This window comes from Heterocephalus glaber, unplaced genomic scaffold (genome assembly GCF_053883595.1).
Source record: "Heterocephalus glaber isolate CG9 unplaced genomic scaffold, H.glaber_assembly_v1.0 deba00000676, whole genome shotgun sequence".
In the NCBI taxonomy this organism is placed as follows: Eukaryota; Metazoa; Chordata; class Mammalia; order Rodentia; family Bathyergidae; genus Heterocephalus; species Heterocephalus glaber.
In genome coordinates this window covers 29370586-29392795 of record NW_028258156.1, presented here as the reverse complement: position 1 = coordinate 29392795, position 22210 = coordinate 29370586, and the positions used below count along the sequence as shown (strand labels likewise).

Below are 22210 nucleotides of genomic sequence, written 5' to 3'. Positions count from 1 at the left end.
GAATGCTCCAGGCAGTGGAATCAGAGCTAGCTGGAGATTCTGGCAGAGCTCAGAAGAGAGAAGGATGCTAAGACTGCTCATGGCAACGCCCGGGTTCCGGAGGCTTCAGCTGGGCACAAGGATTGTGTTGGCAGCTGGACTACAGGCCAATTCCCTAGGCAGTCTTTATTTCCTCTGTCATAAAATATACCTTCATATTTCATCCATTTTTGCTCTCTTCGGCTTTAAATTTCATTCTTGTTGATTTTCAGTACCTCATTTTATATTCTGGACACATGTATCAAATTAAGTAGATTTTGGCGAAGTATTTTAACCATCCTTTGCAGATCTGATATATTTATCTCAAAAGAAAATTTTATTTCGGTGTAGTGAAGTTCACCAAATCATTATTTTATGGATTGTGATTTCTGATACTTTTTACTTGATTCATTTTACTTTGCAATGTATCTCCCTTATTTAATTTTGAACAGTTAGAGAATTACTTTCTCAAAGGGGTGAACCAGGGAAACAGTTTTGTATTTTATCATGTTCTAAACCAGTTTTCTGAAAGTCTTTTTCATAGCTGAATTTGATTTTTTAAGCTGCACACATCGTATCCAAAGTTTGTTTCTGCCGAGGAGGTGCTTCCAGGGTCTGGGCCCTGGGGTCTCCTCCCCAGCCCCAGCCTCCCACCCTCGGGTCCCCTCGTCATTTTTACAGGGCAGTGTGGACCCACAGCGGTGGCTCAGAGTGGGTTTAGGCCCGGAAGGAGAGGCCTGAGACTGCAGTCAGCCGCAAGGCGGGAAGGGAGGCATCACTGGCCTGCAGCTCTCCTCAGTGACCCCGCGGTGTGATTTATTCCCTTCTTGCAAGGGTTTCTCTTGCTTCTTGAAAGATTCACTTAATTTCTGGGGGGGCGGGGGGGGGGGGGCGTAGCCTAGCAGGATAAAGAAGGAAGCGTTAAAGTGTGATTTTCAAATTCAGTCCTTTCCTCAAAGATGAAAGTCTTCGCCTTTTAGGACGTGGATGTGCCAGTCTAGTTAAGCCTTAAAACGCGAAGCCGCAAGCCCAGGTGTAGAAGGCGGGGCAGGGGGTGCAGGAGAGTCTGCAGGGCGGGTGGACGGCAGCTCGGTCCCGACCCACACCGCCTGGGGCCGCGGCAGCGCTCAGAGACCCCGAGGCCGGCCCGAGGCCCTCCCTCCCCTGCCGCTGTCAGTCGCCGCTGGAGTCTGAGTCCGGGTGTCTGCTTCCCCCGACGCACGGGCCTCGCCTCGGCAATGCGTTAGTATTTTCCGCACCTGCAGAGCGCGCTCTCCTCCCGCCCAGACGCTTGCTCCGAGCACCGGATGCGCACAGGCGCCTCCCGGTCGGTCGCAGGCTGGGACCGGGCGCCGGCCAGCTCAGGGGCTGCTCCTCCGGACACCGCGCACACACGGGCGCTTCACAGACCGCGCCTGAAGAGCGGACACCCGTCTGAAGTCAGCCCGGTCGTGCTGAGGACCAGCGCGTCCTCGACAGCCGCCTGCGCCCTGAGTGTTTGGGTGTCTGCTCCAATACCCGATTCTAAGGGCGGTGCCGGGTGTGGCCGGCCAGAGAAGCAAATGGGAAGTGTAGTTTGCACCCCAGGGCCCTGCAGGCTCCTGTGTTAAAGGCTTGGTCCTCAATGACTGGAGCCCGGGGGAAGGAGCCCGGGTCCCGGGGCAGAGCCGGGGGTATCTGGGCTCGGACCCCGCTGCTCTCTCTTAGCTCCCGCCCTGCCACGAGCTGAGCAGCGCGGCCCACACAGGCGGTGAGTGACCCTGGACGGGGACCCTGGCCACCAGATCTCCCCTCCGCGGAGGCTCATTGTCTCCGGCGTCTGTCACAGCGGCAGGAAGCTGAGCAGCGCAGGGACAGCTAAAGCTACCGGGGCAGCAGCAGAGCCAGTGCGCTCCGAGGTCCTCCCGGAGCCGCGGTGCTATCTGTGGGTGAGCTGTCAGTGACTGCAGAACTCTCGCAGCAGGGGACGCTCCCGGAGGCGGAGGGGATGAAGCACCAAGCTCCCGCCCGCCAGGGAGGACGACCTTACCGGGGAGGAGGCACAGGAAGCCCAGCCCTCCCGGTACCTGCAGGGCTCCCGGTCCCTTACCACACAGAAATCCGGCGCTGCTCGGACCCTGAAATGAAGTTTGCTGCTAAGATCGCCCCGAGTCTTCAGAGGAGACTGTCTCCAACAACTGGAGACTGCGCCGAGATTCCTGTTCAGAAGTGGCGTGGGCCGCGTGAGAATTGGATTCCATCCGGCACTACCCTGCGCCCTGGACTCCTATCGCTGTGAGTGTACGATATGTAAATCAAAGAACCCTAGTGCATGCCATCCCCAGAATCAACATGCAGCACCACCAGCATCTGGAGTGTGTTTCTAGCCCACTGTGTCAAAGCTTAGTAGAATTACATAATTACGGAATTATTTATGGAGCCACAGCATTTGTAACATAACTTGCATTTCTCTACTTTTCAGGAAAAAAAAAATCAGTTGCGTGTTCTACTCTTGTGCTAATATATTTTGTTGGTTTGAAAGACATTGATCCATGTATTTTTCTAGAATATTTTAAAAGCATATTTTGTTGCATTCAGTCTCTAAAGCTTTCTAGCTATCTTTCACAATTTTTACTTCTGCTTGATTTTTTTTTCTTCATGTAAAACTGATGAAGGACCAAAAACCAACAAAAAGCTGTAATGCTCTAATAACCATACATTTTTTGCCTTCCCCCCCAAAACTCACATGTTTGTTTATTCTGGGTATTTGTGATAAATAAATGAATAGGCAATAGACAAAAAGTGACCGTTGATTTGTATAGATTCTAAGCATTCAGGTAATTATAAAGCATGCCACTGCAGAATAACGAGGCATTATGGGTTTTTGAAGAGAAATCCTCAAATTCTTATGAAATGATTGGTGGTTGGGGAGGTTAATTTGAATCCACTGTGCAGTCTTGAATGGTCTTTTGGGGCATTGCTCTTTAGTTTTGTTTGTGTTTTGATTTCTACATCAATACTTCCTCACTACAGTGAGCTGAGCCTCCTGGATCCCCCGCAGTGGGAGCGGAGCCGGCCGGGGCTGGTCTGCAGTCTGAAGTCCATGGCTGCGCGCGTGGGCATGGACCATGCTCGGCCTGTGGACAGCAGGGGTGAATCACTGAGCCTGGCTCCTCGGGGGCTCCCCAAGGCATTTTATGATCCCGTGAAAGATTATTTTTTTCTTCAGTTCAGGATTTTAGTAATGGAATATTTAAAGATGTGATGAAAACATTCCGTTTGGATTCTGGCATCCCATTTTATGCCCTGCCACTGTTCTCGCTGTTCCTTAATCTTTAACCCCTGGGGTATGTGCATTTCAGTAACTGAAAGGTTTGTATCTTCAGCTGAGCACTTAGGTTATCCTGCCAGCTATGATACACTTACTTCACTATTGATTTCCCTTCCGTAAACCATGAGGACAGGAATACACTGTCATTTCCCTACACTGGTTTTAGTTAATCACAGACCGTTCAAAACTTAATGATCTTTCAACATTATGGTGGGGCCAAAGCAACGTGCACTCCGTAGCAACGTATCAATCCCGAAGTTGTATTCTGAATTTGCTGTTTTCGCAGACTGACATGTGGCACTGTACTTTTGGCGCTGGACAGCAGAGGGCGCCTGAGCTCCCAGGCGCGCAATTCTCAGGCAAACAATGGCGCCTTGGAGATGTCAGTGGATGAGCTGCGTGGGATGCACTTCCGGCTTGTGTTATTTTCAATTTACTAAGGGGTTATCAGGATTTAAGGCATTGTCGATTGTATGTGGGTATCTGCGGGGTTACTTTTGTAACCTGTAAGATTTGATATTTTATTTGACAGTTAATCTTTGTAATAAAATAGAGCAAATAGCCTTATCAGAACACCTCTGCCTCACTTCCTTCCTTCTTATTTGTATCTTCTCCACATGGCCAGGGCTTGCTCCAGCTGTACTCTGCTCTGGGTGTGCAATCCAGACCTACAGTGCGGTAATTACTGTGGATAATAGATTTTGGTTCCCAACCCACTGCTGTCCACAAAGGAGAACCAAGATTGATTTCACATATGCACCTTAATAGCTAAAGCAAGAGGCAAAGAATATGGCACAACTGTTGGCTGCAGTTTGGTGCACAGGGAAAGGGGAACCGACCACAGTCAGCCCTGGGATTGACACAGCTCAGTGCCCAGAGTTTTAGTGCATGGCACAGAGAGGAGGAACCTGAGTAGAGTCTGATGAGCGTCCTGGTAAAATGATATGACAAGGCTGAAAACTGGCTAGGTCGACTTGGCTGCAAGGCACAGAGTGGAGAAATCGAGAGAAGGGAAGCAGCAGGCAGAGCTGACCACTGTCTTCTGAGAATGTTACAGCACAGACTAGCAGCCTTGGTTGAAATCTTCAAGCACATTAATTGTGCATATTTTATTAGGATGGGATGATAGTTTTGCAAGGTCCAGAGCACTTTAATCAGCCTGAAGAGTTAATTTCCTTCCTCTTCACACAGCATTTTCTAGAAGGGCTCTAATAAGAAGCTAGACTCACAGAAAGAGAGTAACTTCTGGAGAAGAGGCACTGGGGTCCCAGCAGTGCAGGTAAAAGACAAGGTGGAATTTGGGCCCAGATGAGCAGATGTCGGTGCATTGCATCAGTGAGGTTATTTCCACAGAGCCATTGGCCTCCTTCCCATAGTGGAAGATGGGCTCGGGTCAGGCCACGTGGGGACATTTCTTCAGAGCAACAAGACTAATGCTGAGGCTGCTAGGCTAGGGTGTCACAACTTCTCCTGCTGTACAGTTGGGCATCCATCTCAGTTTGACAGAAGAAACTATCCAACGAGAACAAGATTCATGCAGAAGCAAACTAAAGACGCCTCTGACAAGGCATGTGAGAATCTATTTCTAAAGAATATTTATGACCTTAGTCATATATATTTTCTTTTTCACATTTATGTAATTCAGAAGTGTTTTAAAGGTTATAGGTAATTAGATAAAGTTGTTCTCAAAGCTGATCAGGTAATACCAAACAAATCTTCAAAGATAAAACTATTTTGCATTCCTGATATCTAGTTGAATAAGACACTCAATTCTGTTTTGTTCATTTTCCAAACTTGCATTGGGTAAGGACTACTTTGCTTAATAATTCTCTGACTCCACTGTGAAGAGTAGGAGAGAAAACAATAAACGGTCCCCTTTAATTGTGCACATTGCTAGATACTTGAAATGAGCTATTACTTTTCTCAATAACCATGAGTAGCATCATAGTCTCCATGTCTTTGTGGGAAAACTGTATCCTCAGTGGATCCCAGTCCAGGCTAGAAGCAGGACCTTACCCTGGCATTGGAATGTAAAGAAAAACAAGAATGAGAATGGTGGATAGGTCAAAGGTGAGAGGTAAAAGGGGCGAGGGGCCAGCCATTCCCGAAGATGCAAGATTTAGAGAGGGAGGGGTGAGTAACATCTACTGGGTGCAGATACCAAAGTCCTTGGAGAGATGCCAAAGCAGTTATTTAGACAGAGTATGAGAACCGAAGTGAAAGTGGGAAGTGAGGAAATGGACAGTAGGCTGCTGCTTTGAAAAGCAGGTAGGAAATGGGGGAAAAAGATAGGGCAGTGTTGGAGGCACAAGCAGGTTCAGAGGGGAGTGTTCTCTTTCAAACACGGACGCAGGCAGGAAAGACACAGGCCTATGTACTATTTTGGGAAAGACCCAATCAATATGGGTAGACCGTAGGGTTTAAAGGAAGCCTCAGAGTCAATTTCATACACTAAGAGGAGTTTCTTTCATAGGAAAGCATTTGATTTTTATGGAGCACACGAAATTGTTGTTAGATAGATTGGGCCAATCATACTAAAAATCAGATATTGATGTTTTGAGAAACATGGTGTGCTGGCCTGGTCGATAACCCCAGAGCTCTCTGGGTAAGAACATTAATGTACCACAGAGGAGAAATGAGTGGCACAGCCGAAGGGAGAAGGGCTCATTCTGGGGGCACAGAGCACAGGCCACCCCGAAACCCTGGGGCAGAGGGGAGAGTGGCAGGGAGGCCAGAGCTCTGCCTCTTGGGAGGGTGTCGGAGAGACAGTAGAGAGCTGAATCCTCTTTGAAGGAGAGACCGACCCTCAGGAAAACGGGAGAAAGTGCTCAATTCCTATCTAGGATTCAAGTTCAGGGGCGCTCGGCTCCAGAGAGCCGACCCTTCCCGCCAAGCATGGAGTCTGCAGCCTGGAAGGTGTAAGGCTCCGGACGCGGTGCTAGCCTGGTGTAGCATGCCTCGCTTCACTTCCCTCAGCCACACCAAGGATACAGTCTGATGAGACGGACAGACAAGGGACAAACCGAGCTCGGGAGAGGTAGGTGATTTTCCCAGAGCATCCCATAAGAAACAAACCAAAACCAAAAAATGAATAAACTTACACTCAGAATATCCAGCACCTTTCACTTTCCTGGTGACCGAAACCACAGCCCCATTCAGCTCTAATGGTTTCATCATTTTTCCTTCAATTTTTCTACAAACCTGGACTCACTGCCTGGAGGAGTCTCTCTCCTGAAAACATCACTCACCCATGCCCCACTCGAACACTGTGAGGAATGCTTTGGGCTTTTTCCTATAAAAGGGAGTCGAGAGCCCTCGGTTGCACGCATGGGGCCCTTCGGGAACGCAGGCACCTCTTTGGCGCTACTTCGGTCCTCCCGCGGTTGGAACCCGCGCGTGCCTCAGTGAGTCTGGACCGCTTGCTGGCAGCTTTCCAAATGGCTTTTGCTCCCAAAGGTGTTGTTTGTTCTCAAAAGAGTGGAAAGCATTTAATTCTGGAATCCTTCTTCATTCTTTGAGTTTGTTTCTCATTTAGAGCATAACTTACAATATAATGAAAAAGGAAGACACATTTGCAGGAAAGAAAATGGGCATGCACATATATACATATATATATATACATATTTATGAAATATATACATTTTATTCATATATGACTACTTACTGTATATCTGCTAACGTTATAAATATTTATCTTTTAGTAAGCTGTATAAAGCTTTTGGTATGCTATATAAATATAAAAATAGTAAGCTATATAAAATTTTGATGTGTTTAAAATTACTGTTTGTAAAGTTTATTTTATGTGTGGCATTCTGATAAGTAAAGCATCATCTTTCATTTACCTTTTCTTAAAATTAAAAGCCATTTTAAAGGTATCTGGAGTAATGCTTTACAGATTTCTAAGAATTTTCACCTAGTAATGAGTTGCTATGTTGGTGGTAAACTCACCGTGGAATATGTACTAAGACTCTGGCTCTCTTCCAAAAATTGGCGTTTTACGAAATTCTCAGCATTTATAACAAGCCAGGTGCAGTACTACGAGGCAGCAGCAGGGGGCGCCGCAGGGCCGGCCCTCAGCCCCGCGGCCTCTCCCAGCGCCGCCTCTGCAGCGCCCGGAGGGAGCAGGTGGAAGGCGGCCTCCTCCGGCGTTCACTGTGGGATGCAGCGCGCAGCCCGTGGCGCCCAGCATTCGCGAACAACGACGAGAAGTGGGAGACGGTGGTTACCTTCCGCTGAAGCGAAGCGGGGCTCTCTGCCAGGGCAACCCGGAGGCCCCTTTCTGCACGGCGTGGCTCGCAGGGGTGAAAGGCTCGGCTGGGCCCAGCCCGGTCGGGAGAGGCGAGCAGCGGCCGGGGCCTGCAGCTGCGCAGGCCTGGAGCTGTGAGGAGAACCCCGGGCATGGGGGGCTTGCTAGGGGTGACTCCCCCAGAGCACCCGACAGGAGCCAGGGAGGGGCGGGGCCTGCAGACGCCTGCTCCGCGAGGAGCCCGTGCTTTCAATGACCTTTTACCTTAACTCAGCAAGGCTTCTGCTATGTTCTGCGGTGTGCAGTTTCTGATAAACACACCGAGACCGGATCCGCAGGGCTGCTTCACCTGCACAGCCCTCGGCTTACCTGGGAGAGAGGTATCCTCCAGGGTCAGCCCCGCAGCAGCAGTGTCCCCTCGGCTCACACCCCAGACCGTGTCCCACGCTTCGTGTTGAGAAATCTCATCTCATTCTCAATAAGCCTCCCTGGGTTCATCCTTCTGCAGGCAAAGGTAGTTGGTTTTCTTCCATCTTTACCCCAGCACCGAAGTTCTGACCTCGCCTGCCTGCCTCTGAGCTCCAGCCCGCAACCCTGGGGATGTTCGGATTCAGTGAGCGTTTTTCCTGTCCGATGCCAAGGAGAGATGCATTTGGAGCAACAGGAGGGACAGGAGCTCTAGATAAAGCCCGAGTGTGTAAGGAACAGAGATGGGGAGGAAGAGGCAGCGGCTGGGCTTCCTTTAAGCGCGAGTGGAAAGGTTTCTTTGGTGAACGGGGCCGGCAGGGCCGTGTGAGCCTGGGCCTGGGCAGACAGGCATCGTCTCAGGACTTCGAGGAGCCGCACTGGTGACCCTCGGTGTGGACGTCGGGGGGGGGGGGGAGGCGGGGGCACTTAGGGAGCAAAGGAGCGCGAAGACTCGGAGCCCGCGGGGCACGCGGGGCTACAGGAGAGGCCGCCTGCTCTGTGGACGCGTGGGCTTCATATCCTAGTCCTTCGGATCCCATAAGGGAAGCAAAGGACACCTACCACAGTTGTGTATTCCTAGTTCATTTTGGGTCCCAACAACTTTCTACTTTAAGGAAATCATGCCTGTGCACTTGACACATTGCGAGGACAGTTTGTCTCTCCTCGACTCATCAAGGACGGAGACAGCCCAGGATGGTGGGAGGCGGGTGGGTGGGACTGGGCACCTGCAAGTAGGACACAGCAGAACACACCTGGCTGCGGACGCGGGACTGAGCTGAGGCAAACTTTCCTTGTTTCATCCACTCTTAGGTCCTAATTTGTTGTAAAGCACATGTTGCAAAAGAAGCCTTCTAAAGTTCTCTTTCAGTTGTTCGTTTCCATCTGTATTCCTCTTATTTTTCTTCTATGTTATTTTATTTCAAAATTAACACACGCTCCACGAATATCCAAAGATACAATGAAAATATCCTCTTTGGGTAATTTTATCCTACAGAAATGATCATAATCAATAACGGCTTAGTAATCGAATTAAAGATTTAAAATATAAACTGGGAAAATAAACAGATAAGTTAGAACAATTTAAACGTATGGCTAACTGCTGATGTGAGAAATAGATGGGTCTGATTTTAATGTTTCCCCAAAGAAAAATACAAGTGGCATATTTCAAACAACTGAAATCCTAACTGAAAACTCAGGCCAGCTCATCCCAGTGTTACAATGCCCAGTTCCTTCTCAGGGTCAAAAAAACATGAGTAATAATCACACATAAGAACTTCACACAGTGACCACTAGGGGGCAGGTTCTGCTTTCTTACTGGCTAGACTGCGGGGCTGCCTTCATGTTGAATTTTAAGCAGATTTTGTCAATAGGTGAAGAGTTTTGAAATCACAGTTGCATAAGTAATTATAAGCTTTTATTTGTTATTAGAAGAATATTGTGTGCTTTTAATGGATAATCTGATATACTGGAAAAGATACAGAGGCAAGATCCAAAAGCGATTCTGTATTAATACTTGATAAAGGTTGTCAAAGTCTCATAAAATTACACTCATATTTCACAAATATCTTTGAGTTTATTTCCATGCTCTTAATTTTATATCCTAAGAGTTTCCTTAGCCTTAGAATATGTCACTAAATCAATGTCTTGTTTTCTTACATTCGCCTCATAGACAGGGGCGCTGTCCTTGGGCAGCTGGCTGCCTCTGATTGTCCCATGAACCTGCAGGAGCATCAGCACTCAGTTGTGCCCTTTGCTATTTGAAATGCAGGGTGAGTTATTAATGACTGAAAGGCCCAGAGATATTTTTAACATGCCGGGGAACATTGGCTATATGGCACTTGCTCTTAGGACCAAGTGGCTTGGGACACAGAAGGCAGAAAGAGTTCATCATATGAAAAATGAGTGGGCTAGCTGGTATTCTATCACTGTTGGATGTTTGTGCATGCATCTACGTTTAAGATCACTTCTCCAAAGCAGACTTTCTCATTCAAAAGCCCTTAATTCTCACTTCCAGATTTCTGTGAAATATAGCTGATACAATTTTGAAAGTTTAATATTCTTTTAAAATATTGCTTCTACATTGATACACCAGAAAACAATTCATTCAGAGAATAACGTGGTTTTGAGCATTATAAGAATTCAGATTTCTTCAGACACCAAGTCGGAGTTCATGCAACAGAAACCGGTGTGTTCCTCATTCTGATTTGGTCTTCTAGTCGAGTGTCCTGTAGGCTGATGCATCCTCCATGTTCCTCAGCAGATCAGTACCCTTGTGCACTTCAGGAAGCTCTGATTCTCATGAAGGGCAAAGATCCCTGGGCATAAATCTGGGCTTCCTAAGATACGAGACCTGGGATCTGCCTTAGGAACTTCAGATATCTCTTTTTTCTGAACCAGGTATGTTATTCTGTGAAACTGGATGGTTTTAGCTTTTTAGCTTTTTTTAGCCAATATTTTATATAACGGTTTTTTAAAACTAAAAGAGTTAAACTCTCTGTTGTGTAATATGTTGTATAATGACTATATCACTATGTGGAATTTATTTCATTTGAAACTGATTGGAGCCTTTAAAATAAGTTTCAGCTACCTACTAGTGGTCCCCATACATTCAATTCACAACGTACTAAAATTCATATTGGAGACATGTCTAAATTTTGGACTAATTACATCAAATTAGAAGACACATTGAAATATATAGCAAACAGCTTACATTTATCTCTCCCTTTCTGAGAGACTGCTAACTATGTGTTTGCCATTGAGATCTATTGTTTTTAGGTGCAATATTCTTTCTACTTCTTGGTACATTCACATGTGCACAAAGCCTTCAAAGGTGAATTTGTTCAGGGTAGTTAGACAAGGAAAGGTAAACAAGCAAAAAAACCCCAAACAAAATGAAGTTAAATTTATATTTATTTGTGCCTTGAAACATAATCTCAAATAGATCGGCTTTTTTTTTTTGAACTGGGAATCGAACTCGGGACCTTCCGGTTTCAAGGCAGGTGGTGAAACTACTGAGCTAAATCTCTGGCCCATAGATGAGCTTTTGATCTATTTATGTAAAGAAGTAATAAATATGAAGAAGAGTTAAGTACACGTATCAACTCCCCATGATAAACGAAATCATAATGTATCACAAACATGGACTATAAGAATTTAGAAAAAGAAAGAACTGCTTTTTAACAGAGAGGTGTGGTTTCTCTTAAAATGGTTTTCCTTAACCTCCACTTTCCCAGGGGATTTCTGGATTTAAGATTAGAATCTCAGCTAGGCTGAGATGTAAGCTGCTTATGAATCGTACTAAAAGTGTGAAATTTAAGTAACTATTGAAAAGTAAATGACAGGACACTTACCCCACTTATGCGTCTCAACTCTGAGTTGTGTACCCATATCACTGATTTGACAGAGTAGATGCTTATCTATTCAATTTGTGTTTCTTTCTGAATTATGTAACTTGTCCCTAATAGATGATATTTAAAAGATGCAGCCCAAGGAAAAAGACTGTTACGTCTGTGTTAGTGAGCTTTCCTAGTGCTGGGATACAATACCAGACACTCACAACTTAAAGGAGAGGTTTACTTTGGCTCACAGTATCAGAGGATTCAGTCCATGGTTGGTTAATTCCAAGACAGAAGCTTCATGACAGAAGGCTTCCCAAAGCTAATCAAGCTGACACAAGCTTAACCCCCGCAATGTGGAAAGCAGAATATGCACGTTAGAAGAATGTTACATGAAGTTAGATGGAGAAAACACATATATGGCCTAAGTCCAATACCTGTTTTCTAGCAGTACGAAAAAAATTATGAAATGACACCAAAGTTATTAGCATGAAATTAGCAACACGTTGCTCATGTTTCTGCTCTTCCAACAACCCAAGAATTTAGAGTAAATGCTCTGAGTCTCCAGGCAGAGCTCAGTAGTGAACTTCTGAATAGAAATGTAATATAACTTGGAGGTTTGTAGTCAGATCATTTTCTTGATTAGTGCCTGTGGTTGGCACATGAGGCTTACATCCCCTGTGTGGAGTTAGTGCACGTACAGGGCACTTCTTTGTTCCTTCGTCCCTCCTCTCCCCTTCCTCCATCTCCTGATCCCCTAATCCCCTCCCCTATTTCCTATTGTCTACCTTTTATTTTCTCTTTATTTATACTTTGGGATTCTCATAAAGAGAAACCACGTGATGTTGCTTTGTTTTGTTTTTTTGTTTTTGATAGTAAATTCATTTATTGAGTATTTTTTCCATTCCATATCATCAGGAGGATTGATTTCAACTTTCCTTTTACCTACATCAGAGCAGTTGGCACTCGAAACTGTACCACCAGCCTCCATAAATGATTTGTTCACGGCACGTTTGACTTCATCAGAGCCATCTGAATAGATCTGCTGAAATGACTTGTCTAAAGTTGCATCTCCCTCCAACTTCTCATTCTTTTCTCCTTCTTTGATCTCACCAACCAATTTATCCCAATTTCTTGGATAATGAGATGACAACGGATAGAGGTTCTTTACATCTGCTGTGAACTGTTTTGATGTAGGCACGTCTCCTTGACCCTCTAGCTTTTCCCATCTCACAGCCTCTGGCTTTTTCATTTTAATTTCAATCTTTGTTGAAAGTGCTTTAAATGTGCTCTGTTCTGGTATTATAGGATGAAGGAGCCTCAGTTTCAAATTGTAATACTCTCCAGAAGGAAATTTCACCAAAGCAGACCACTCTTTTTCTGAAAATTCCACATTTACATCATTCTTCTGAACATTCTTAATCATAAGTGTTATGACGACTTGAGATTCTGTTTGATGTCAGTCACACTTGATTTTTGATTGAGTCCTCACCTCAGATTCTGATCCATTCTGTGCTTCTTGGCATCTTTTAATCCAGACAATAAAATTAGCATCTTCACTATCTAATTTCTGTCCTTCTGTAAAAGTTTCTAGAACAGCAGCATAGTTTTTTTTCATGATATTTGCATATCGTTTTTCTCAGCATAGCAGTGGAATTATTGGGGTTGAGTTTGAGAGAAGTTTTTGCATCAGCAACACCATCACAGTGATCCCCAAGGAGAATGTGACAGTAAGCTCTCTGACAGTAATACTGTGCATCCTCTGGTTTCTGTTCCAAAGCCTTAGTCAGCTCCTCTAACGCCGCCTGGGGGTCCTCATCGATCAGACTCTCTGAGAAGCTCTGGAAAAACCACTGGGCTGTTGCAGGTCCTGCTGTAGCCGCTGCCATCCCTAAGTTACTGCTGCAGCTGCCTGAGACCCTGCCTCTGCGGTTACCAGCTCGGCTGCCCCAAACCATGTGATATTTAAGCTCCAGTATCTAATTTATTTCACTTAACATTATAATTTTAAGTGCATCCACTTTCCTGCAAATGACTCAACTTTATCCTTCCTTATGGTAGAGTAATTTAGAGTTTTAATATGAAAGTTACCTCCCACGCTCACTTACTCACCTCCTAGGATATTTCACTATTTTTGAGACAGGTTTTGGTTAGCTTCCTCATGCTGGGCTCAGACTTTATATCCTTCAGCATCCACAGCCACTGGAAGTACAGGTATATGCTATGGCAGGTAGGATATTTTGATTCAAATAAAAGTGGACCACCCTATTACTAGGAAATCTTGAGCAGGAAACTTGGCAGTATTTTCAGTTCCCTCTCCACCTTTCATTAATAGCTGAGGAGAGTTTCTTAGGAAAGACATTCAGTCAGTCAGTGTTCTGCCTTCTGGTGTTATGAGATGAACACAAATGGAGGTGAATAAAGGCTTCTATTCAGGATTTCTCCATAACTTCTTCTCTTTTAACCACCTGCCCACAGATGCAGAGCCCAGATCTTGAAAATGGATTCCCTGCATGTGTGCAGTGGTTTGCTCAAAGTGATGCAGTTGTCCTTCCTTATGGCTGTCTCAGAAGCCCAAGGCTGTCCCCAAGTCTGTCTCAGACCCTAGGGCTGAACTCCTTACGTATGTGAGAACTGGAACTGGCTTGTTTGTTGCAGTCTTGGGCCTGGGACTATTCACAAATATCTGCCAAATGAGCAACAAGGGATCACAAGTCTAAAATACATAGACACTGCCCAAGTGGAGCATCCGTATGTGTCCCTTAATTCTAGTTGGTTAAAAACCAGTGACCACTGACATTTATTAAATAGTTTCTATGAAGTTGGCTTGCTTCCATAGTTTCACATCTTTGTATCCTAACAGTCATTTATATTTGTCCCCTCTCTGCTTGGTCCTGAAATAATTTTCTTGTGAGAATATTGGAAAAATTTTAATATTTAAGTACTATAAGTAGTATTTGTAAATAATGCAGATATTTATCACAGTTCACTAACTAGCTTTATTTTCTATAACTTCCTCCATCAGAAGATTTCCTTAAAACCCTCCCATTCTCCCCTCATGTATACTTTCAGAAGAAATATATCCCTTTCATATGGGAAAATTTAAAAAATTAAGTCTACAGAGGCTTAAAGAGAGGGAAAACGGGGCCAGGGATTTAGCTCAGTGGTTTCGCTGCCTGCTGCGCAAGCAGAAGGATCTGAGTTCGATCCCCAGCACCAAAAAAAAAAAGAGAGAGGGAAAACATGGATTTTAACCTTTTCCTACACATTGATCCAAGACTCCATAGGCAATGAGAACGCCCCTAGGAAACCTGGAGTGGCCCAGAAGAGGGTGTGGGGTGTCAGGCTGCCTGGAGAGGCTCCTGAAGCTTTGCTAGGCACCAGGAGGCCCCTCCTCCTGTGAGCCCGTCTTCCAGCTTCCCGCAATTGCCAAAGGTGAGCATTCTCTGGGGCGAATGTTACTCCTGATTACAAGGATGGGACCTGGCAAGGCTGGGAAGAAAAACGCGAAACCACATTTACTTAGAGAATGTAAAATATCATGTGCGATGATAACATTAACAACCTAGATAATTTTCAGTCTTTCATTTTGGAGTTGAGAAAAACTAAATATAAATTAGGAAATTTTATATTGTTAGAATCACAATCATCGATCAAGATTAAAACTTTAGCAGAGCACAGGATACTAATAAACCTCATTTAACCCAACATATAAACATACATGGAGCACTGAAATTAAGAGGTGAATCTCAGAAACTCAGAAATATTTTCCATAGCTGCAAAAACACCATTGTGTCTACAGTTTACCTTACTGGTCATGGTTGTACATCAGGGTTTAGTTTCATATTAGTAAAAAAGAGCTTTTCAGTTATAGATGCCTGCGACATTTATTTTTGTACAGAAGCCAGATCTACTGCGGTTTTTACTGGAGCAATCTTGGATTTCATCGGATTATCCCATCTTTATTGTCACCAAATCACCATGAAGTCCTCCTAACGTACTTCTACGCACTCCAAAAAGAATTAATCGCAGTAGAGAGGTTTCTGTTCTGTGGGGATTTAATCACTGGGTAGGTTGAGAAAAATGCATGTCTTTGTTGACATTGTTCTAAGAAACTTTAAGTTCTGATTTTCCCCCAAGTTAGACTGCTTTTTAAGAAAATCTTTAAAAAATCTGAGAAAGATGTCTCATACTTAAAGATGACAAGATTATTTTATTTCACAGGAACCGCTATTGAGTACATTTTCTTCCTGTTTCTTTATTCTTTTCTTTGTTAGATCAGTTTCGGGTTTGCCACAGAGCTGAGAGGGAGGTACCGAGATTTCCCGCCCCATGGCCTCATACGCCCTAGCCCTGTCCCATCAGAGCAGTGCATCTGTCACACTCAGGCCCTGGCGCTACACATCCCATGATGGCCAAAGCCCTCAGTCCACATTCTGCTCCAGCCTTGCAGATTCTGTGGGTTTGGACACATGTTCACCTCACAGCATCCTCTGGAATGTTATCACCACCCTCACAGTCCCTCTGTTCCCATATTCAAGCCTGCTCCTCCTCCCAGCCCAGGCAACTACCAAGCTGCACACTGGCTCCGTCATTCTGCTTTTTCCACAGTGTTACAGAGTAGGAGTCATGCGGTATGAAGCGTTTTCACGTGTGCTGTTTCACTCAGTAATAAGCATTCCAGTGTCTTCCATGGATTTTCATGGCTTGATAGCTCATTTCTTTTTAAGCAGAATGATGTTCCGTTGTCTCTTATGTGTCATAGTTTATTTGTACATTCACCTACTGAAAAGGATCTTGGTTATTTCCTAGGTTTTTGAACTATACGTTAAGCTACCATGAAATCCACATGAGGGTTCTGTGGCTTTATTGTTTAGCCAAATTTTCACTTGTCTTCAAAAACATAACAATTAAATGAACACTTAGTAATGAATTTAAACAATCATAGACTATAAAACATAAACTATGAGTCTTTCCAGCTGCCCTCTGCCCTTAGTCCCTCTTACTGTTATCTACCATTAAAATTTGCATTATTTATTGGTCAAACACAAGTCTATATATTTCTCAGTGGTTCAGAGTAACTCAAGAAATAAATAAGAGAAAGATACTGGGATCTTAGGAATTTCTTTTAGTATGGAAAATTCCTTCATTTGCACTATTTGAAAGAAAGATTAATATATGAATTGTCCCAGTGTACTGAGTCTTGCTCTATTCTAATTTCCCTGGATATGTATTTAAATAAGTATATGAACTATTGAGATATGTGGACAAATGTAGTTTGTATACTAATTTTTAAAGATATGTTCTAGAAAAATTTTAAATTTAGGAGAATATTAGGCTAAAAATTTTCATACATAGAATTTTTTCTTAGCAAAAATTAAATAGTGTCAGCTTTATTTTTTTAAAGAATTAAATTACGGATTAAAAGTACTGACATCTTCTTTTACTTTTAAAAAAGGCTATCTCTCTCATGCTTTTTAATAACAATGTGCTTTATAACCCAAGATAGTCTTTCTAGAAAATAAAAAGCATCAAAAATATTTTAAATATTTAATCATCTTGAATAATTTAATGATATTGAGGGCTAAATTCATTGGTGACATTGTTCTAAAATGTTAATTTTGATTTATATTTTAAATGAACAAAGGTTATCAAAGGCCTTTCTGACTTTTATATTCAGGGACTGAATAGGTTCACTGTTTTTCTTTTCTTTTGGAATCTATTTATTTTATTTAGTGGAAACATTCTCACCCTGATTTATTTGTTTGTGGGTTCTCGACTTCAACATCTTTGCAGCTCTGTACAGAAGCGTTTGGTCCTTTTCTACCTCAGCCTTCTCATTTGCTGACCGTGTTCCAACAAGCTGCCCCATTTCCTCTCCAGCTCTGCCTCAAAATTTCTGTGGTTTCCCTTCCTTCCGTGTAGAAGTTTTGCAAATAAATCTTCAGGGCATTAGAGCATAATGTCTTCTTTGGAAACCTCAAAAAGTAGTTATGTACAGTAAGGGATTGGCTTTCTTACTACATGTGGGCAGAAAATATCAAATAAAGCAGAGTGACCTCAGAAAAGTAAATTTAGCTTTAGCAAAAAATAAAGTCGAGAGAGTTCATTTTATTTCAGAAGTGAAGGAAAACACCTCAGAAATAATCTTGACTAGAAAACATTAGTTATGCTTCAGCTTTGTGGTGGCTACAAGTGTGCTATTAAACAGACAGCTGTCCAAATAATGTTTTGCAGATCACTCATCCTAAATGCAAACAGAACACTGTCCAGAAGTAACAAGGTGACTGCAGTGACCTCCTCGACCCGACTCTGCCCCTACCTGGGCACAGGCCCTGCACTGAACTCAGGTGGCCCAGCTGCCCTCCGCCTGTCCCCTCCCCGGAGAGAGGCACTGGTGACATCTACGCCTCACTCAAGATTTAGCTCCAGTTCATTCCCTGATAGCACTGCACCATCAGGCTCATTAGTGCTGGCTTGCTTCCTGTATTACTCTTCCACTGCTTTTGTAGCAATTCCTCTCCCTGAAAAGCTCATGTCTGGCCGTGGTCTGTCTCCTGTCTTCCCCTGGATTCAGCCTTGGTGTGAGCAGGATCTCTCTGTCTTGTTCCCTTTCCATAACCCAGTTCCAAAAGACTAAATGGCACTGGATAGTTACTGAAGAGAACTTTTTCTATTATTTTATTCTATGAATGTTTTTCACATCTTCACAACATCAGCTACCCTGAGTGGGAAGTGGGGTCATAAAATTCTACAGTGTAACAGTCAGGGAGGCCAAGTGTCCCTTCAGTGTGAGCCAGAAACTATGCCTCATTTACACAACCTGCTCAGGTTGAACTGTCATAGTCATTCAGTATCAACTAATTCCTTTTCAATATTCCTGTGCAGCATTGTCACAGAGTAAACCCAAATGAATTCATTAGCTGAAACAATGCTTATTAACCCATGACTTATGTGCTAGAAAATGCACAGAACAGCACAGAAATTCTTGTTCTCATGGGCCTTCAGATCTGGATGGAAGAGGTGAAAGTGAAGCAGAATAAACTGGAAGCCTCACTGTGTATTAGAAGTTGATATGCAAAGGGATGGGGCGGCAGGTATTTACGGGGTCAGGGCAGGCTCCAGTGTTGAAGCGTGTTCACTGTGGGCCTGGAACAGCTGAGGGGCATCTGGGGGTATGTACCCGGGCAATGGTATGTGTGTGTGTGTGTGTGTGTGTGTGTGTGTGTTTGTGGTGTGGGGTGTTGTTGACTGTTGTAAGAATGTCAGCGCTTTCTGTAGGTGAAAAGGGAGCTTTGGTACCATGCTAAGTAATGAATGACATAATCTCACTTAAGATTTACCATCCCTCTGGCTGCCGTCTGGAAATCGGACTGTGGGCGCCTGGGATATGAGCAGCCCATCACGTCATGGTGACCTCAGAGGAGGAGAGTGCCCTCCAGCCGGCCGGGAACGACGTTCAGTGGGTGAGAGAGAGCTTGATGCCAGGCATATTTTGCAAGTAGAATCAGAAGAGTTTTGTGCACAGAGGGTGTGCAGTGGAAAAGGGAGAGAGAAACCCAGATGACACTGCATTCTTGGCATGGGTCTCTGGAGTGGGGGACGGAGCAAAAGGCCAAGGTCAGGCTCAGGGGAGGAAGGGCTGGGGCCCCTCCTGAGTCAGTGAGGACTGGCAGGGCTCTGCCGGCAGAAACAGGGAAGAGGGGAGATCTAAGCTCTGATTTGGGGGTGGAAAAATAAGAAAAATGCTGACAGGTGTCACCAGTAATAAACGTTACTGCGCGATTACTCTAACAGCCCTTTCTGAAAAAATTCATACATTTATTTAGTTTTAACATAGTTAAGGTCTCGAGGAAACTCTTGGGGTGCTTGCTCAGAGGAAGAAATGCCGAGAGTTGGCGACTTACGCATCTGTGCCTGTGTGATTTTCTTTGTGTGGGAAGAGATGGGGTGGGGTCTGAAGGACGGGATCCCCGTGAAGACCAGGAGCAGGAAAAGGTGTGGAAAGCATCTCCCCCCCCCCCCAGCAATCCTTCTGGCTACCAGCTGAGTGTTCCAGAGGCCAGCTGGGGCCCCTCTTCCCCTTTGCACGGAGCACTCAGGAGCCATCGCCCCCGACAGCGGGAGGCCCAGCTGGTCACATCAGAAGCCACGGCTTGGGATGGAAATAATCCTCCTGCATTCATTACCTCTACTGTCACTCGTCCCCAGACCTCAGCCCCTGTGCCGCTGTCGTCTGTCTGTCTCCCCAGCCTTGCCAGTGGCCCTCTCCCTCGGCCGCCGCCCAGCTGGGCCCAGCCGGACCTACTTCTCTGCAGCCGCCTCCGGTGGTCTCCACGCCTCTCCACAGGCGCTGCATCTCAGTGAGGCTGTTTGGAGGCCACTACTTTTCACACTACCTTAGCGATGTCCAGGGTCCAGGCCATCCGGGACACCGGCAGGTGTTTGGGTTCCGCCCCTGCTGGGGTGGGGGAAGCTGGTGGATCCCTGTGGGCGTTTGGGTGCGGCCCTGCAGCAGGCGTGGCGCCCCATGGACCTCTCCGCTCGGTGCGGCCTGGCCGAGCCTGTGCTGAGGCCTGAAGGGGCCTGGCGTCCTGCATCCTCCGCTGCATCCTCCGCTGCATCCTCCGCTGCATCCTCCGCTGCCTCGCCAGGACCCAGGCGGGATGCCGAGTCCCCTGCAGAGGGATGTGCGCTCCTGCGGGCATGTCTGGGCTCACAGGGACCTAAGTGCTCTGGAATCTTCCCAAAATACGATGCTGTGCTATAGTATCCTAAAAGTATTTGTTTTGTTTAAAATATGTTTATCTGTATCCATTTACTTATATTTGGAGAAGGGGAACTTTTTCTGGAAATCACTACTAGCGGAGTTCCTGACAACACAATACATTTGCTTTCGTCAGTTCTCAGTGCCTTCTAGCAGTGCGGACTCGGACTCGGGCCCCCGGGGGTGTGAACACGACATTTGGAGACAGCGCGAGGGTGGAGGAGGTGGAGCGGGAGCAGAGGAAAAGAAGTTAAGGCCGCGGGAGGCCGAGGGGTTATTTGAATTAATATGTGGGCTGGAAGGCAGGGGTGAAAGGGGGAAGTCGGGATCACTAAAATTCCAATTTCCTGCTTGCATTTTCTGGGAGGTTGGTAAAACCAAGGAAAATCTTGTTTCAGTGTCTAAAGGTGCGCTGTAACTGCACTGTTGGCCACATCGCGCCTGCGTGCGTGGATCACCTTTAGGTTGGCACATGCATGTTTGTGAGCACAACTAAGACATGAGATTTTTCCACACTAAATGCTATACATTGTGTGTAAAAATTTTCCAATAAATACTGCTGAATTTATTTTTTTTAATTTTAATTTTAATTTTTTTTGGTACCAGGGATCAAACTCTGGACCTTGCGCTTGCAAGGCAGGCAGCAGAACCACTGAGCTAAATCCCCTGCCCTTGAATTTATTAAATATGAATTTTTATATGTGGGTATACTATGTTCTGAACACGTGATTTTTGTGGGGATGTTTCTGCCTGTTTTTGTAGGAAGCCACATGTATTGGGTGCAGCCCCTCTGGGGTCTTATATAAATAATATGCACGAGAACAGGTTAAGGCCTAGTAGTAACAGAAGAATTAAAGGGTCAGTGGGAGGACAGCCTGGCACAAGCCATCCCTTCCCAGCCCCTCTGGTCCTCAGTGCAGTCCATACCCGTGGGTGCTGGGCAGTAGCTGCTGAGGAGTTTGCTGGGTGCTGAGCGCTGCTGCTGTTCTTGTTGCTGGTGTCACAGCTGCTGCTGCTGACACAGGGTGGGAGCCCAAATCAGTCCCTCCAGGGTGGGCTGGGGACCGGGTGCTGTGGAGCCAGCTCTGCGGAGTGATGCCTTCCCCGGGGGTCCGGGATGGAGACTCCCAGTGGGCCTGAGTGCTGTGCTATCCTAAGTGGGCAGAGCTCCGAGGCTGCTTCTGCAGGGACAGGTGGGGTGGGGCGCAGAGAATGGGGTGGTGCAGGGTGGGGCCCTGGTCAGGCTGCAGGGAGCAGCTGAGGCTAGAGCTCATTGTAGCTGTGAGGCCTTGCATTACTGCAGCCCCTGCTCTGTTTCTTTGCCAGATGTGGGCCTCTGTGTGCGCAGAAATCTGCCAGATTTAATTTGAGAAGAAAAAGAGGCATGAAGGGCATCAGTGGGGACAGTGACAAGCACCTCTGTGCACTGGGGTGTCGCCCCCTGGAGGTGCTCCATCAGCATCCGCGTCCTTACTCCCCACTGATTTCACAAGTCATTTTCCTAATGAGCGAAGAGAGACACAAGAGCCTTCAAAAGGTGCCAAGCCTTCAGTCAATTTAAAGCCAGGTGAAGTCAAGTTTTAAATCTAAGAAATTGACCTAAAAACCTGACTCTTAAACTTTCCCTGTAACATGTCACTCTAATGAAGAGAAGAATTATAATACTGCTGAATCTATGGCATAAAATACAAATTCCATTTAAGTCAGGGTGAAGAATGGAGAGAAAAGTGTAGGCAGATGTCTGAGAATAGGAATTCCTGAAAAGGTCAGTTTTTATATAACTGGTCAGTACCAAGGCTGCAGTGAAAACCGAGAGAAAATGTGACAAGAGGAGTGAAATACGAACGCACACGTGGGATTTGAGTGGAAGGGACAGGGCTTTCTTGACACTGCCAGTCTGGTTGACATCAGCTGGACATAAATTTTTACAAGGGTTTGAGACCAGTCCCAAGGAGCTTTGCAGTTCATGATAAGGGATTGGATTTTACCCTGTCAGAAGCAGGGCCACGGTGGAAGTGTCAGCGGAGGGATGACACGGTGCCTCGGCCTGTCAGCTATCTGGAGCA

General features: G+C 45.5%; 1 protein-coding gene and 1 pseudogene across 1 annotated transcript; one reads left to right on the top strand and one right to left on the bottom strand.

Moving 5' to 3' along the window:
* The first annotated feature begins 1879 nt into the window (after positions 1-1879).
* LOC147829312 (uncharacterized) lies at positions 1880-3896 on the top strand. Its single transcript, XM_087206736.1, has 2 exons — positions 1880-2292; positions 3615-3896. The coding sequence occupies exons 1-2, from the start codon at positions 2006-2008 to the stop codon at positions 3766-3768; spliced, it is 441 nt and encodes a 146-aa protein (XP_087062862.1). The 5' UTR covers positions 1880-2005; the 3' UTR covers positions 3769-3896.
* An 8258-nt stretch (positions 3897-12154) lies between these two features.
* LOC101714798 (protein SGT1 homolog pseudogene) lies at positions 12155-13290 on the bottom strand (annotated as a pseudogene).
* Positions 13291-22210: the final 8920 nt, after the last annotated feature.

Coding starts and splice junctions, on each gene's coding strand:
- LOC147829312 (XM_087206736.1), top strand. CDS start 2,006: ATGAAGCACCAAGCTCCCGCCCGCCAGGGAGGACGACCTTACCGGGGA. Junction 2,293..3,614: donor CGCCCTGGACTCCTATCGCT/GTGAGTGTACGA, acceptor CTGTTTTCGCAG/ACTGACATGTGGCACTGTAC.